The sequence below is a fragment of the Xenopus laevis genome, chromosome 9_10L, assembly GCF_017654675.1.
Source record: "Xenopus laevis strain J_2021 chromosome 9_10L, Xenopus_laevis_v10.1, whole genome shotgun sequence".
NCBI lineage: Eukaryota > Metazoa > Chordata > Amphibia > Anura > Pipidae > Xenopus > Xenopus laevis.
In genome coordinates this window covers 80,053,866-80,069,365 of record NC_054387.1, presented here as the reverse complement: position 1 = coordinate 80,069,365, position 15,500 = coordinate 80,053,866, and the positions used below count along the sequence as shown (strand labels likewise).

At 38.2% G+C, this 15,500-nt stretch overlaps 1 protein-coding gene across 4 annotated transcripts in view; it reads left to right on the top strand.

The window, feature by feature from the left end:
- Positions 1–15,500, top strand: part of znf385b.L (zinc finger protein 385B L homeolog) — a 289,009-nt gene that overhangs the window by 143,382 nt on the left and 130,127 nt on the right. For 3 of the 4 annotated variants that reach the window (XM_041575943.1, XM_041575941.1, XM_041575942.1), the window contains one exon: positions 7,654–7,662. The exons of the other annotated variant lie outside the window; for it this stretch is intronic. In XM_041575943.1, the coding sequence (XP_041431877.1) occupies positions 7,654–7,662 (9 nt within the window). The remainder of the gene's footprint in view (positions 1–7,653; positions 7,663–15,500) is intronic. 4 annotated transcript variants of the gene reach the window in all.

Sequence of the window (15,500 nt, the reverse complement as noted above, 5' to 3'; positions counted from 1 at the left end):
CTGCTCTATCCATCCAGTTGTGGTATTGTTCTTCATCATAACCTCCATTTTACTCTGTTATTGTCAAGCACAATGAGCATTGTTGGGCAAGTTCAGGGAACAGTTAGGTGTGTTTTGGGCCAGGCATGTCCTAAATGCACAGATTCGGAATGTTTAAGTAAGGCTGGTCCTGAAAAACATTTTTACACATTTTCTATGCGGACCAGGCCTTCTAGGGCCCACCAGAGATCCTGATATCAGGGCATCCTCTAACAATACTTACAGGCACAGTCTGGCACTGTCTGGGATGCAATGCTAACTAGAGATGTCGCGAACTGTTCGCCGGCGAACTTGTTCGCGCGAACATCGGGTGTTCGCGCTCGCCGGAAGTTCGCGAACGTCGCGCGACGTTCGCCATTTTGGGTTCGCCATTGTTGGCGCTTTTTTTTGCCCTCTCACCCCAGACCAGCAGGTACATGGCAGCCAATCAGGAAGCTCTCCCCTGGACCACTCCCCTTCCCTATAAAAACCGAAGCCCTGCAGCGTTTTTTCACTCTGCCTGTGTGTGCTGAAGAGATAGTGTAGGGAGAGAGCTGCTGCCTGTTAGTGATTTCAGGGACAGTTGAAAGTTTGCTGGCTAGTAATCGTTTTGATACTGCTCTGTTATTGGAGGGACAGAAGTCTGCAGGGGTTTGAGGGACATTTAAGCTTAGGTAGCTTTGCTGGCTAGTAATCTACCTTCTACTGCAGTGCTCTGTATGTAGCTGCAGTGGGCAGCTGTCCTGCTTCTGATCTCATCTGCTGACTGCTGCAATAACAGTAGTCCTTGTAAGGACTGCTTTTATTTATTTTTTTGTTGTTTTACTACTACTACTACTACTACTATAAGAGCCCAGTGCTATTAGTCTAGCAGTGTTGGGGAGTGGGACTGGTGTGCTAATCTGCTGCTCCTAGTAGTTCAGCAGCACCAACTTTAATTTTTTTTTTTAATATTCATTTTTTTTTATTTTACTTTTTTTTATTTTACTACCGCTGTAGTAGTGTATAAGTTGACCTTTTAGGCATTATTTGCCCTGTAGGCATTTTTTGCCCAGTGTGTTATTCAACCAACTGCCATCTAGCTGTGTGACCTTGTTCACATTCTGTCTAAATATCCATAATATTACCGTCTCCAGAAAAAACACCGGAGTGACTTTTTTCAAGCAGCCATAATATATTTTACGTAATCCGTATCCATCGCTGTAGTAGTGTATACGTTGACCTTGTAGGCATTATTTGCACAGTGTTTTCTTCAAACCGCCATCTAGCTGTGTGAGCTTGTTCACATTTTGTCTAAATATTGATAATATTATCGTCTCTAGAAAAACCACTTGAGTTACTTTTTTTCAAGCAGCATTCATATATTTTACGTAATCCGTATCCACCGCTGTAGTAGTGTATACGTTGACCTTGTAGGCATTGTTTGCCCAGTTTTTTTGGCCGCAGCCACTGAAGCACAGAGGCCAGAAAAAATATGCCATATAAATTCTGAAAATAGTCATTTTTTGCCATACGTTGACTCAATGTATATGGCAAAAAATGACTATTTTCAGCATTTATATGGCATATTTTTTCTGGCAACTGTGCTGCAGTGGCTGCGACCAAAAAAACTGGGCAAACAATGCCTACAAGGTCAACGTATGGCAAAAAATGACTATTTTCAGCATTTATATGGCATATTTTTTCTGGCAACTGTGCTTCAGTGGCTGCAACCAAAAAAACTGGGCAAACAATGTCTACAAGGTCAACGTATGGCGAAAAATTACTATTTTCAGCATTTATATGGCATATTTTTTCTGGCAACTGTGCTTCAGTGGCTGCGTCCAAAAAAACTGGGCAAACAATGCCTACAAGGTCAACGTATGGCAGTTGTTTAAAGAGAACAGTAGATTACTAGCCAGCAAAGCTACCTAAGCTAAAATGTCCCTCAAATCCCTGCAGACTTCTGTCCCTCCAATACAGAGCAGTATCAAGCAGATTACTAGCCAGCAAACTTACTATCATCTGTCCCTGAAATCACTAACAGCTCTCCCCCTACACTATCTCTTCCAAGCACACACAGGCAGATTTTTCAGATACATTTTTGCCCTTGATCCCCCTCTGGCATGCCACTGTCCAGGTCGTTGCACCCTTTAAACAACTTTAAAATCATTTTTCTGGCCAGAAATGTCTTTTCTAGATGTTAAAGTTCGCCTTCCCATTGAAGTCTATGGGGTTCGCGAACCGTTCGCGAACCGCTCGCGTTTTTGCGCAAGTTCGCGAATATGTTCGCGAACTTTTTTTCCGACGTTCGCTACATCCCTAATGCTAACATGGATCATGCCACCTCTAAAACATAATAGGGTAATTTACAAATGTACCCACAGGTGTTCTAAAATCAATGCAATGGATAGTGCACATTGACACAATTAATTAAGGTGTCTAAACAGCTCCTGAACTTCCATGTGGTTGACAGTGCTTTCACCCTGCCTCTTCTGACGAATGGTGCTTAACTGGTGAGACACAGGAGGTAGCAGGAACCTGTCCTTTAGAACTTATAGTAGATCAGTTAAAAGCTAAATGCTGATTGGCTGTTTTGGATGGTCCAAATGTTTCCCATGCACATAACTTACACACATCCTGACAGCATCAGTTTGTAAGCCCTCAAATAAATGATGGGTATAGGGTTTCACAGTACAGTTGCTATTATAATCCTTATTTCAGCCAGACACATGTTTTTCCAAAAAAATAACCACAGGGCTTAGTTCATATTCAACGTATTGAGAGTCCTTTATGTCACTAATGATGGGGTATGATGCTTCTATAGGCTGGAGTAGTCCTTTGAAAGCAATGCTGACATTTCATTCCATATAAAGATAATTCAACAGTATTCAAGCACCTTAGTTAACAATCTTCATAAAAATGCAGCTTTTATATACTTAATATATGCATTAATTTCTTGCTGCAATGGCACTCAGACAAAGTAGTGCAATCAAACTGGCTCCACATTATACATAATTGATATCTGTTCACTTCCTGAAATGTTACGATAGATAATTGATTTAGCAACTCAAAGAAATGTAACGTTTCAAAAAAAGATTTTTCACTAATATATCTGTTTTCATTAGACTCCAATGTAAAATACATTAGGCATGTTCATGTGTGTATAAAGTACCGGGAATACTGTACATTGGATAAAACATGGTTTGATCTTTAGCACTGGCTGGGCACTAGCAGAAAAGAGTTAGTATGTCTTTCTGTAATTGCATTGGCTCTTCCTGGTGCTCTGGTTTCCTCTCTTCTTCCTGTGTTTATATGGGTCCTACTGGTGCTCTGACCTGCCAGGGACAGAACATTATAGAGAAAAGGATGGATAGCATGTATGAGAGTCAGAGAAAACCTAGAGGATTAGAGAGAGGAACATTGAAGGGTACAAAGGAATGGAAAGGACAAAGGAAACACAATGAGACAGACAAATTATAAATAACAGATGTGACCTGAGAGGAGGACCTGAGAAAAGAGTGAGGGTTAAGCAGAGGAAATAAGTGTGGGGTAACAGAGGGAGGAAAAAAGGAAAATAAAAGCCTCTAAAACTATGACTGAGAAAGTACAGGGACGTAATTGAGTTACTTTAGCTATAATGTAATGGTTCTTTCAATAAAATAAACCAAATGGTAATGACTTTGTAATTGCTTAAAGCATGGGTAGCCAAAATGCTGTGAATGTAGTTCCATTGTCTCCACCAGCATATGCCATAGGCAAAGTGGTTTAATTGCTATGGGATGCATTGACTGCTTAATATGGGGGTTTTAACCACTATCTGTTTTCAGCTAGTGGTCAAAATGCCTCATGCCATTGGGCTGAAGTCTTTATAACCAAGCATTGTAACAACAGTCCTAATGTTTGTAACTTTGCTGGAGTTTAAAGGACCAGTAACACCAAAAAATGAAAGTGTTTTAAAGTTAAGAAAATATCATGTACTGGTGCCCTGCACTGGTAAAACTGATCTGTTTGCTTCAGAAACACTACTATAGTTCATATAAACAAGCTGCTTTGTAGCAATGGCGGAAATTGAAAAAAGGCTAAATGGCACAGGATAAGTAATGGCCGAACAGATAACATTATGTTCTACAGAGCTTATCTGTTATGTGCTGTGTAACTTGAACTTTTGCTCCTTTGAATGGCTGCCCCCATTACTACACAGCAGCGTATTTATATAAACAATAGTAATGTTTCTGAAACAAACACTGCAGTTTTACCAGTGCAGGGCAACACTGCATTATATTTTTATTACTTTAAAACAATTTCATTTTTTGATATTACTGGTCCTTTAAGCCCTTAACAAGACTAATTAGCTGAGTAGATGAGCTAAGAAAGCTTATCAAGGCAATAGAAACATTTACACAGCTGTTTCAAATGTGACACTTTTAGGGTCAGGGTAAACGCTCGGATTCGGGGCGACTTATCTCCCCGAACTGCATCCCGTCTGCTAGAAAGTAAATCGCCGGTGGGATGGCACTCGGAGCGCTTCGTTTTCTGAAGTTTTCTCGTGACACAACTTCGGGCAACTTTGTAAAACAAAGCGCTCCAAGTGCGATCCCGCCGGAGATTTACATTCTAGCTGGCAGGAGGCAGTTCGGTCAGATTAGTCGCCCCGGAGAAGAGGAGATTTGTCGCAGGGCGACTAATCTCCCCAAATCTGAGCGTGTGCCCTCACCCTAAGAAACATTTAATCTTATGAGCACAGTTGCTACTTATAATGTTTTATTTGTGTTAAAATGTATGTTCCCAACTAATGACATGAGTTTTAGCTTGGAATGGTTAGTACAATTAGTTACAAATTAGATTCCAGTCATTTACAGTATATTGCAAATTCATTTTGCATTTTTATGGCAAACCCATTATGATTAAAATTTCTGATTGTGGCACAGTAAACCTTTTTCTGCTTATCACTGTCACTCACCTGCAGGAGAGACTGTTCTTTTGTTTCCATGACAACAGGAAAAGTGTAACAACAAAAGAAAAGCTTTTTGATGTAATCAGCTAAAAAAAAAATCTTAAATGCTGCAGACAGTGGTAGCTGATAGGAATAAAAAGATGCAGTGGACAGGAATAAAAAGATGCAATGGACAGGAGTCATGGATCCAAGAACTAGTCCTTTACCTATAACTGATGTGACATTTCTTACAAAGGATAATGCCAAAGGCTATGGCATTATGAAATGATACTATTTTGGGAATTTGTCCAGGCCTTTTGAGCTGTTAAAAATTAAAATAGGCAAAGTGCCCTAAATGCCTTTGCCTTTTGACTTGTGAATTTCAATCCACTCCACCAAAGAAAACTTTTTTATTTTCTCTAGCCATTGGAAGTGGAAGGTTAATGTTTTTAGCATTTGTTACATAAATAGTATTGGCTTGGAAATTCAGTTTCTAGCAAACCTGATTCTATTCAGCACTAAGTAATTGAGATAGTTATGCAAGATGCAAAAAAAGATGGAAGAAACACTTGTTCTCAGATTCTCAAGGGAACTTATAAATTCAGTATTAATAATAAAAACAGCATAAGTAGTAGTTCTTTATGGTTCATTAAAACAGCAAAATTTATAGTTCTGACAAGTGTACAGATGATGTTGTTTTTAAACACATGTGCTTTGTTGCTTATAATACTTTGGTAACATTATGGGGGCGATTCACTAAATTCGAGTGAAGGATTCGAAGTAAAAAAAACTTGAAATTTCGAAGTATTTTTTGGGATACTTCGACCATCGAATGGGCTACTTCGACCTTCGATAACGACTACGACTTCGAATCGAAGGATTCGAAGTAAAAATCGGTCGACTATTCGACCGTTCGATAGTCGAAGTACTGTCTCTTTAAAAAAATCTTAGACCCCCTAGTTCGGCAGCTAAAAGCTACCGAAGTCAATGTTAGCCTATGTGGAAGGTCCCCATAGGCTTTCCTAAGTTTTTTTGATCGAAGGATATTCCTTCGATCGTTGGATTAAAAACCTTTGAATCTTTCGATTCGAAGGATTTAATCGTTCGATCGAAGGAATAATCCTTCGATCGTACGATCGCAGTATTTGCGCTAAATCTTTCGACTACGATATTCGAAGTCGAAGGATTTTAATTCCTAGTCGAATATCGAGGGTTAATTAACCCTCGATATTCGACCCTTAGTGAATCAGCCCCTTTGTCATTAAGTTATTTACAATTTATTTTAGTGCTCAGTACGTTTAGAAATTCAGAATTTAATAGGGGGTATGGTAATTATATTCACATAAATTTAAGTCAATTGCAAAGATATTGGTACTGTGTAAAGGCTTGCCATCATTAAAATAAATAATTTTTCTATCTGTTATTGAAATGCAATGTTAAGGGGGTTATTAATCAAAGATCAAGTTGTGTTTTTCACAAAAAAATCCTATCTTTTGAAGGTAGTTTTTGTAATTTTTCTGGGTAAAAAAAACCTAACATTTTATGAGATTTTATTATGCCCCAAAGCTGCAAAAAGCTTGAATCCGAAAATACTCCCAACTAAAACCTGTTAAGGTCATGTAGAAGTCAATGGCAGATGTCCCTTGAACCTTTTGATGCATTCAGAATTTTAATAAATAAGCAACATTCGAGTTGTGAGTTTATTTGAGGTAGAAAAAAATCTCACAAACCTCATCGACCTTTGATAACCCCCTAAATGTTAATTACTATAGTGTAGTGTTTATAACAGAGCAATAGAAACAAAAATAATCATCCTATGAGGCACCATGTTTCCATTGTTTACATACTTTATGCAGAAACCGTAGCATGAAAAAAATCTAAATTTGATCATGTAGAATGAGGCACAACAAGCCTATTTGCTCATGGGTATAGAACAAACCAACTTAATGATTGAAGTTTTTTCTGGAATTCATAAAAAGGCTGTAGGGGCTTCCAAGTAATTTGGACAGGTGCCTAAAGAACCGATCTTTGGTCAAACCGGCCAGAGGTCTGTTTATTTAGCCGTTGGGTAATAAAAGCATATTTGAACTGAATCACCTGTTCCACTTTATCCCATGGCCTGTTAAGAGCATGTTGTTGAGACCTGTACTATGACCACTCCAAAATCGAACATAACACGTGATGTGATTTTCCAGCAATGATTATACACAGAAGGCAGGAAAGACAATTGCCTGCCAATATGCCTTTTCAATTAGTTGTTTCAGAGCTATTTATATGCTATTTCATTTATGGTACAGGTCTATCCTGCAACTTGAACTCCTTAACACATGTCTGAATGTTTCACAAGCATTTAGGGCGGGTCCACTACTCTCCATTTATGAACTCAGTGCTACCAAATGCACAAACTATAGGGCAAGGTACAAATATGTTTTCATTTTTTTTTGGCCCATGTTCTCCTTCTTTACTTTTCACTTTACCCTCCTTATAAATCATTCCATTTCAGTCTTGAAAATGTTTTGAATGATTTTGTCTGTTGAAAGTCTAAAAATCTGTTGTTGAATTTACTAGTCATCTAGTCATCTAGTTTAGAAAAAAAAAATGTTTTTATATTTTCACAAAAAGTTATATTGTTGCATTGTTAAACATGCACTGATTATTTGCTTATAATTACTGTTAACATATTTATGCTATTGTCTCTGTTTATTTTCATGCTTGGCCAGGGATATTTGGTAAGTCATTACTCATTTCTTGATCTCTGTAGAACTTTTGAAAACTACATTGGAGCTTTTTGAAAACTACATTTAACTAATAATGAGTTTAAGGGTTTAACTGTTTTGTCTCATTGTTTTGGCTTGTGATCGTCGTATGGCATTTATCTAATACCTAGGGTACCAAGTAAGTAATTAAAAAAAGATACTTATAAAAATATAAGTATACTTTGATTTCCATGTTTGTATGATTGAATGTATACCCCTCCAAATACAGAAGAAGTACAGAAAAGCACTACAAGATAACCTGTTTGCTCAGACAATGTGCCATCAGGCAACTTTAAAAAAAAAAAAAACCTCTTGCAGCAACTGATTGGACAAAGCAAAAACTAGTATTAACCCCTATCATGGACAGACTTATTCCCTAACATCTTTATATTTCTGAGCAAGCTAGTGATGAATTGGTATAAAATTTTGTTAATGATTGGAAACCATATTTACATTACAATATTGCAGACCCAGCAGCTCAAACACTGGAAAAGTAGAACATACTTACTTGGTCATGTGTGCATTCATTACTAAGATGTATGTGAATTATGTACCTGATGCCAGTGGAAGATAAAATGAGAACTTGCACTACACGTGTACTCTAGGCATTAGAGTTTGGAGTCTCTTCTTGAATTGGGCAACTAAAGGTTGAGGAACACTGTGATACTTTGGTGTCTCCAAGCACAGATCCTGGAGTAAGGCTTATACCTGCTACAAATGTTGGTCCATGATTTGTATGGTACTTTTATGGATGACAGAGCCTTATATAAAATTAATTTATCAAGTTACTTAACATAAGTAGCACAGTAGTTAATCGGTGGTAAGTTGAAGTTCTAAGCAGCAAGACTGGTGAGTCAAGGTGGATGATAGCCATAGTTTTCCCCAGCCAGTGACTCATAGCAACCAATCATTTTTTTGTTTGTTTTATTGTAACTGTAATAAATTAATAACGTGTACATTCTGATAGATTGATATGCTTTGTTAAATTATGACTAATTTTGTCCAAATTTCTTCAAAAAACAATGTTGTACTGTACACAAGTGATATGATTGCAGTAGAAAAAGATTGATAAATGATCAACATTTGCCCGCTGATACAGCCTACTGTGGTAACAAGAAGTTTTATCCTTGTACATTTGTTATTTCAAGAATTCTTTCTGTGATGAACAGTGTTCATCAGTCCTTTGCAGTTGGCAAGCTTTGCTCTCCAGTTTGCCCTTTTGCCACATCAGAACACATTAAGATCATTATTCTGCCATCTCTGCTGCTGTGGGCTCAGCAGCACTTTGCTTTGGCGTAGCATTGCAGGTCTCTCATCGGGGCAAACTGGCGAAAAACCTAAGGCTTTAATAGCTAGTTAGAACTGCCTTGCAAATAATGAGATTTGACCTACAAGTCTGAGGACATTTTCACTAAAGTGTCTATCATAAATATTTAACTGAGACTGTGCAGAATACTTTTTTTGAATGTTAAAGTGGCAGTAATGCTTAGAACATGCTGTTTTCATGTTAAAGAACAAACATCAAAGGGATCCTGTCATCGTAAAACATGTTTTTTTCAAAACAAAGTTAATAGTGCTACTCCAGCAGAATTCTGCACTGAAATCCATTTCTCAAAAGAGCAAACAGATTTTTTTATATTCAATTTTGAAATCTGACATGGGGCTAGACATTTTCTCAATTTCCCAGCTGCCCCTGGTCATGGGACTTGTGCCTGCACTTTAGGAGAGAAATGCTTTCTGGCAGGCTGCTGTTTTTCCTTCTCAATGTAACTGAATGTGTCTCAGTGGGACATGGGTTTTTACTATTGAGTGTTGTTCTTAGATCTACCAGGCAGCTGTTATCTTGTGTTAGGGAGCTTCTATCTGGTTACCTTCCCATTGTTCTTTTGTTTGGCTGCTGGGGGGAAAAAGGAAGGGGGGATATCACTCCAACTTGCAGTACAGCAGTAAAGTGTGATTGAAGTTTATCAGAGCACAAGTCACATGACTTGGGGCAGCTGGGAAATTGACAATATGTCTAGCCCCATGTCAGATTTCAAAATTGAATATAAAAAAATCTGTTTGCTCTTTTGAGAAATGGATTTCAGTGCAGAATTCTGCTGGAGCAGCACTATTAACTGATTCATTTTGAAAACAAAAATGTTGTTCCCATGACAGTATCTGTTTAAAAACACTGTTCATGCATGAAAAGCCTTCCTTTAGTTTACATGTCTCTAAACTGCAGTTCACATTTGCCAGCCAAGAGGGTAATTACAAATTTTGTTTATAATTTAAAGTGTGCCTTTTGCTGGTGGGGAATTAAGGTAATTGAAAATCCGGCCAAAAATACTCCAGCTTAAACCTGTCGAGGTCATGTAGAAGTCAATGGCAGATGTCCCTGAAGATGCTTCTTGACATTGTGATCTCTGATGGTTTTTGTTCGATAATTTGATAATGTTTAGTTTTGGAGAGTCAAGTTGCACGATTTAGTTGTAACTTTTTTACACCAACTTTTCCAAGAAGCATTATTGGTAAATTAACGGGATTTGGGTTTTGTAGTTTGGTCTAATCTTTTTTATTAGAGTGAGAAAAAGTTGAGTTTTAGTAAATACCACCATAATAGTTGCCTCGAGAAATGCCCCAGAACTGAATGGGCACAAAATGTTGAAAATGTGCTTGGCAAATGGTAAATATACTAAACAGGCTGACAGCAGAAGTGCTAAAAAATAATACATTTTGTCCTCTACATTGCTGAAGTGCCCAAATGAATTTTGTTCAATGTTAAATGGATTTTAATCAGCAAGTTTTAAAATCAGTTCAGCCAGTGATTACATTGGCCGATTAATGGGTTTATACCTGAGCATTTGTTGAATGATGAAAATCTTCTGTAATGTATATTTGTAATGGATATGAATGAACCAGATACCATGAAGTGAATGTTTTGGAATATTTTGACAATGGGCTTTTTATGAAACACACTTTACCTTGCACTGTTTAAATATATGTGCATATCAGTAACAAATCCAGCACCGACGGAGCATAATGCTGTTGTAGATTAACGGTTTGGAACCATTTATTTTATCTGTGTCAATATATTGTATGCTAAATGAAGAAATAGACAAAAATGAGTTTATTATATGTTCAAGGGCATTCCATGTGAGAGGCTAAAATATTTCTCTGCACCAAAATACTTTCACTTTTCAAAACTACAATAAGTCCTGTACAGGTGTTAATTATAACCCTTATTTATTGCCTTTATACACATTCTAGTTTCGTAATTTACCTTCACTATTTATGACAATAAAACTTTGAATCTTGAATCTTATCCACAGCTTCCAAAAGCAAGAAAATATGTAACCTCCAATGCCTTACACGGTTGACTTGCAAAGCGAGAAATAACATTCGGCGCCCCCTCTACTGTCCTCCCCTTCTCTCAAATTTCATACTTCATACATCATTGAGAGGCACAGGTGCCGGCAAGTGGTGGTGCATCCAAAAATTAGCTCTTGGTTCATTCCTGTTACAACCTGCTACTACTTTAATCTGGCATCGCTAAAGATTTAACAAATTAAATTAACAAAGGTAATAGACTCGTTAAAGTAACTATATACATATATTATGCAGTCTGCACTATGCATTTACAGAAATATTGTGTTTATTAAATGTGGATCCTTTGATTGCAGTGAAATAACATATACACTGCCTTGCAAAAGTGTTCACCCTCCTTGGCTTTTTACCTATTTTGTTACATTCCAACCTGTAATTTAAATGTTTCTTAATCTAATTTTATGTGATGGATAAAAAACTGAAAATTGGCATGTGCATATGTATTCACCCCCTTCAAAAACTTAGAAAAATGCTGTAGAAGGTCCCCACAGGCTAACATAGCACTTCGGCAGGTTTAATTTGGCGAAATATTGAAGTCAAAGTTTTATTAAAGAGACAGTAAATTCGAAGTCGTAGTATCCTATTTGATGGTCGAAGTATCCAAAAATTACTTTGAATTTTGAATTTTTTTACTTCAAAAATTCCCTCAAATTCACTTCGACCCTTGATAAATCTGCCCCTAAGTGTCACATGATCTGTCAGTATAAACACACCTTTTCTGACATTATACCTCAACAATAGTTCCACAACAAACCTGCCAAGAGAGGGCCGCCCACCAAAACTCACAGACTGGCAAGGAGGGCATTAATCAGAGAGGCAGCACAGGGACCAAAAGTTACCCTGAATGAGTTGCAGAGTTCCACAGCAGAGACTGGAGTATCTGTCCATAGGGCCACAATAAGCCGTACACTCCATAGAGCTGGGCTTTATGGAAGAGTGGCCAGAAAAAAGCCATTACTTAAAGTTAAAAATAAGACGGCACATTTTGAGTTTGCCAAAAGGCATGTGGGTGACTCCCCAAATGTATGGAGGAAGGTGCTCTGGTCAGATGAGACTAAAATTTAACTTTTCGGCCACCAAGAAAAATGCTATGTCTGGCGCAAACCCAACACATCCCATCACCCCAAGAACACCATCACACAGGACAATGACCCGAACCATATTGCTAAAGCAACACTCAAGTGGTTTAAGGGGAAACATTTAAATGTGTTGGAATGGCCTAGTCAAAGTCCAGACCTCAATTCAATTGAGAATCTGTGTTCAGACTTGAGGATTGCTGTTCACAAGCGAAAACCATCCAACGTGAAGGAGCTGGAGCAGTTTTGGTTTGTGGAATGGGCAAAAATCCCAGTGGCAAGATGTGGCAAGCTCATAGAGACTTATCCAAAGCAACTTGCAGCTGTAATTGCTGCAAAAGTTGGCTCTACAAAGTACTGACTTTAGGGGGGGGGGGTGAACAGTTATGCACGCTGAAGAATTCTGTTATTTTGTCCTATTTGTTGTTTGCTTCACAATAGAAAAAAAATATTCAAAGTTGTAGGCATGTTCTGTAAATGAAATGGAGCAAACTCTCAAACAATCCATTTTAATTCCAGGTTGTGAGGCAACAAAACATGAGGAAAAATGCAATGAATGAACCAAATACAGTGTTTTCAGTGTATCTGCCATTATTCTACACCTCTATGTTGAAGAAAACATCTTCTAGAATGAGAGAGAATGAAATATGTAAAAAAAAAAAACTCAATGTCCTAAATAATATATTATTATACAGTATTTGTTGAATTGTCATACATATAAATGCTTAATGGTTTCACGAGTTTGCAAGGCATTCTTGGTTTCCTATAAAAAGAATCCCGATTAGGAAATCTCTAAGCATCAATTAGAAGACCTCAGCTAAGGCATGCAAGAAAATATTTTACTTTAAGCTTTACTTATAATAAACGTTGTTTTTTCAAATAGTTTAAAAAGTAATGACAAAATGGAATACTTGTAGAAAATAATGTTCTTATATTCTGTTTGTAATGAGAAAATGAGCAGGTGAAATTTTGGAAGTGCATCAAATGCATGAAATTACTTTATTATTTTAATTATATTTATTCCTGAATGGTGCCAATATTTTTAGGCAGAGATGTAGAGAGAACTTGTGAGAGAACAGTGAGTCCATGTCTTGTTAAATGTTAGTCTTGTTGCCAAGAACAAAACAAAATGTTGAGACATGCCAAACATCTTAAGAGGTTGCCCAAGCCTGTTTTTGGGCCCAATGACTTACAAATACTTTTCTCTAAACACTTTTAGGTGTTGGGTCAAAAAGGTAAAGTAACTATTGAGATCATATGAATATGAAGATTTTCATTCATCCAGGTCATGGTATATCTAGTATAGGTAAATCTAAAAACAACTGGACTTGCTGAGTAATCAATGAAGACGTTTCAAGAAAAAGGTTATAGGTTGCCTACAACAACTTGAAAAAGGAGAAAGCCATTGATCGAGTTTATACTACCGCCTGTACCCCAGAGAAGCCACACCATGCTCATACGGACTCCCCAAGATACACAAAGGAGCCGCACTAAGTCCCATTGCCAGCAGCATAAATTCAGTGACATACAGCATTGCGTGGCTAAGATCTAAGCCCTGTTGGTAGGCAATACAGTGCATCACATCCAGAATGTCAAAGAGTTTGTAACCAAGATTCATGGCGTTACACTAGAGGCAGAAGAAACAATGGTATCATATGATGTCACTTCATTGTTCACATGTATACCTACTACAGAGGTAATTGAAACTGTAAGAAATCAACTGCAACAAGATAACACCCTCAGCAGCAGAAAGAAGCTCAGTCCCAACCAAGTATGTTTTTTGCTAGATTTGTGCCTTAACACCACATACTTCAAGTACAAGAACCTTTTTTATAGACAGAAACATGGCTGTGCAATGGGTTCTCCAGTCTCTCCCATTGTAGCAAACTTGTACATGGAGGAAGTGGAAAGGAGGGCCTTACTTACTTTCCAGGGAACTACACCGAGTCACTGGTTCAGGTATGAGGATGACATCAAATTGGGTTAAAATCAGATCCAATGAAGTGGCGGCCTTTACAGAACACATTAACTCAGTAGACAATAACATCAAATTCACAAGGGAAGATGTCCATGAGAACAAACTTGCCTTGGACTGTTTGATATGCATCCAAGATGGGTGTAACTTGAAGACGGAAGTATACAGGAAACCCACTCATACAGATCAATATCTGTTGTTTGATTCCCACCATCAGCTGGAACACAAACTGGGTGTCGTTAGAACTCTGCACCACAGGGCGGAATGTGTGGCAACTGATACAGAGTCCAAAGACAAAGAGCAAAAACATCTTAGAGGAGCTTTGAAAGCGTGTGACTACCCAGACTGGGCCTTTGTCAAAACAGCAGCAACCAAGCCCAACAGGAACACCAATAGAAATAACCGCCCAGAGACACATAGTAGGCGAAACATAGTCATCCCATATGTAGCTGGAGTGTCAGAGAAACTCAGGAGGATTTTCAACAAGCATCACATCCCTGTGTTTTTCAAACCTAGCAACACACTGAGACAAAAACTGGTACACCCAAAGGATCCAACACCAAAAGAAAAACAAAGAAATGTGGTTCTTCCTGCTTCATATATCTTTGCAAGTGCTCACTCAAAGCCTCTCCCCTTTCAAAAAGTGACTACTCCTTCATTATCATTAATACTCATTAACAACTAACTTGTACTAACTTGTAACTTGTACTAACTTTTTAAGTACTTCTTATTCTTCACATCTAATGTGTTTCGTAGAGCATTATTTTCCGGTCACTGTGCCACAATGTATATATGTACCTTTGTGTATTAAGAATGAACTATATGAGTGGAGGGCTAGCACTCCCTAACCTTAAGCTCTATTTCCTAGCCAGCCAATTAACATATGTGCACTGGTGGATGGTGCCCCAGGCTGACAATCCCTCCACTACTTTGGAAGCTATGTCCATGGGGTCTTTTGAAGCCTTGGCCAAATTGCCATACAGAGGTCCCACTGAGCATTACAACATCACTACCACAATGGCCATAGTGGCTGAGGCATTTAAAAAAGGACTTAAACATGTCCACAAGGCGAGACCAGTGTGGTCCCGTTGGACACCTTTGTGGGGTATCGATTCTTTTCCGCACCTTGGTGCGCTACCTGACATTAACACTTGGGCCACTTGAGGAGTAAAATAGTGGACCCCCCTTTGAGAAATACATGCGCAGGGAAGACCTTGTGAAACCAACATGTTGGTTTTATACCATACTATGCCAAGCCTCCCCAGACCCCCTAGCCAAGGCGAAAGAGAAATGGGTTAGAGATATTCCAGAAGTGGAGGTTGAAATGTGGGAGGATGCACTTAAACAGATTCCGGACATCACAATGTCAATAAGGGACAGATACATTGAAGCAA